The following is a 2,120-nucleotide window of genomic DNA, read 5'->3' as shown; positions in this document are numbered from 1 at the left end:
TCCACTATATTAATGCCACAATTGTACTATTACCATTGTCTTCTATATAATTGTCTTCATCTTCTATCTTTCATACCCCTAATCTTTGCCTACATAAAATCCCAACTTATTCCTTAACCATTCTTCTCTCTCTCTCTCTCTCTCAAACCACAGTGATTATTTTTCTTCTCTCCCAGGTTATATATCTTTCAAATCTTGATCCAAAATTGCTAGTCACACATGGAATCTGGAAAGCAAGGACTAATTAGTACTTGCTCGGAGACGTCAAGCGAAGAAAACGATCAGACGGAACGAGTCAACGAAGTTTCGGGGGCTAAACGGAGCTATGAGTGCACGTATTGCAAGCGCGGATTCACGAACGCGCAGGCCTTGGGAGGCCACATGAACATCCACCGCAAGGATCGGGCCAAAACCAAGCAGCAAGCAGTACACAACACGGCGGTTTCTTCGCATTCGAATTACCACCAAAACGAAGAAATATCGATTGCGGGTTCTCATCATTTTAGTACTACTACTACTTCAGTGCCATTTTCAAGCCAATTTCCCGCTTGGTACCAGCCAGCTCACGAGAGAAACTATCACCAAAACATGCACTTTAGCCCTACATCCGGTTACTATTCCAATTATGAAGGTGATCACTACAATCCGTTTTCTTCGATGGCATCCTCGACGACGACCCGGAATTTGAACATGAACGAAGAACTCATGGGTGCTAATTTGAGCTTGCAAATCGACACATCGGATTTGGAGGATCACAGAGCCAGGCGATCGGTAGTACTTGATGATGAAGTTGATTTGGAGCTTCGACTTGGCCATGGATGATCCAAACGTATGTTAAATTATCATATCATATATTGACCAAAAGATGCATAAATATATATTAAACAGATATGCATGTTTAGGGTTTATAGTGCTTTTTAGCTAAGTTATATATAGCTTCTTTTTCAGAAAGATCAAGAGAGAATTTGGTGATCATTAATGCTTATCTAGGAATGCAGAGAGAAAGGATATATGCTAGCCAATGTGGGAGACATATTATGGCTGTTACATGTGGAGAGATGACTTAATTATAATTAGTAGTATACTATTGACTGCATTAATTGTGTTTATCAAGGCTAACGTAAGGCTTTTGTCGATGGTATATATGATCAGTAATACTTTTCTTGGAATATTAATTGTATTCTTTTTTCTTTTTACATATATAAGTGGAAGAATTTTTATCTAATTTAACACAAGCGAAGTACATTTGTGACGAGTTTTTTAGTGTTTCGATTGTACTAAAAATAGTACACCATGCATGATATTTTATACTATATTACACATATGATCCTGTCATTAATATGTGTGTGTGTGTGTATGTGACTTTATTAATGAAATAGCTAGAAAATTAATTGAAACCTACATATTTGTGGTTGCAAATGTTGAATTTACAAAATTCTTTTTGCAAATGTTACCCGCGAGTCCAATATGCCTATGAGATCATTTAAAATTACCGACTCTACTGATATGCATGTGCTAGTATCCTATAATCAACAGTTTATTTATTTATTTGGTAAATGGCCACCACAGATATGAATCAAGAGAGAAACTTAGCACAATCTAATTAGCTTGATATTCACTAATTAGCAACTCAAACAAGCCCTCGCTTTGATTTATTAAAAAGATTAAAAAGAAAAAAAAAATTAAAGAAGTTCAAAATTTAGCCACAAAGACAAACAAAACAAAAGAAAAAAAAAAAGAGAAAAAAAAATTAACTAAGCAACAACCCTACAGAAGGGGTGAACAAAAACAACTGGAATTAAACACATTGGTTTCATTTATGCAACACATTATGAATAATTGAAAAGAAAAAAAAAACAATAATTAACCTATATATATATATATATAATAGAGTTTATGCAACAAGATGAGCAATGAAAGTTTGTTTTTTACGAGTCCAAATACATATTTCTCATTATTAATTGCGATCTTGTGTTTATTACATGCTTCACAGTAGAAAATTTCTGATATGTAAGATATTATCAGGCTCATTTTCCTGGTAGAAAGATTTCTAGCGCACTTGAATTGTATATACGATCGTTCTGATGATCTCTCACGCATTTGATGTAAGTACTATTTCA

General features: G+C 34.6%; 1 protein-coding gene across 1 annotated transcript; it reads left to right on the top strand.

Moving 5' to 3' along the window:
* The first annotated feature begins 219 nt into the window (after positions 1-219).
* Positions 220-822, top strand: LOC21400412 (transcriptional regulator TAC1). The gene has a single exon (XM_010095962.1). It carries the CDS (start codon positions 220-222, stop codon positions 820-822), a length of 603 nt encoding a protein of 200 aa, XP_010094264.1.
* Positions 823-2,120: the final 1,298 nt, after the last annotated feature.

This window comes from Morus notabilis, unplaced genomic scaffold (genome assembly GCF_000414095.1).
Source record: "Morus notabilis unplaced genomic scaffold, ASM41409v2 Scaffold363, whole genome shotgun sequence".
NCBI classification, from domain to species: Eukaryota; Viridiplantae; Streptophyta; class Magnoliopsida; order Rosales; family Moraceae; genus Morus; species Morus notabilis.
The sequence above is the reverse complement of the archived record's forward strand: the minus strand, read 5'-3'. Positions and strand labels throughout refer to the sequence as shown.

Coding starts and splice junctions, on each gene's coding strand:
- LOC21400412 (XM_010095962.1), top strand. CDS start 220: ATGGAATCTGGAAAGCAAGGACTAATTAGTACTTGCTCGGAGACGTCA.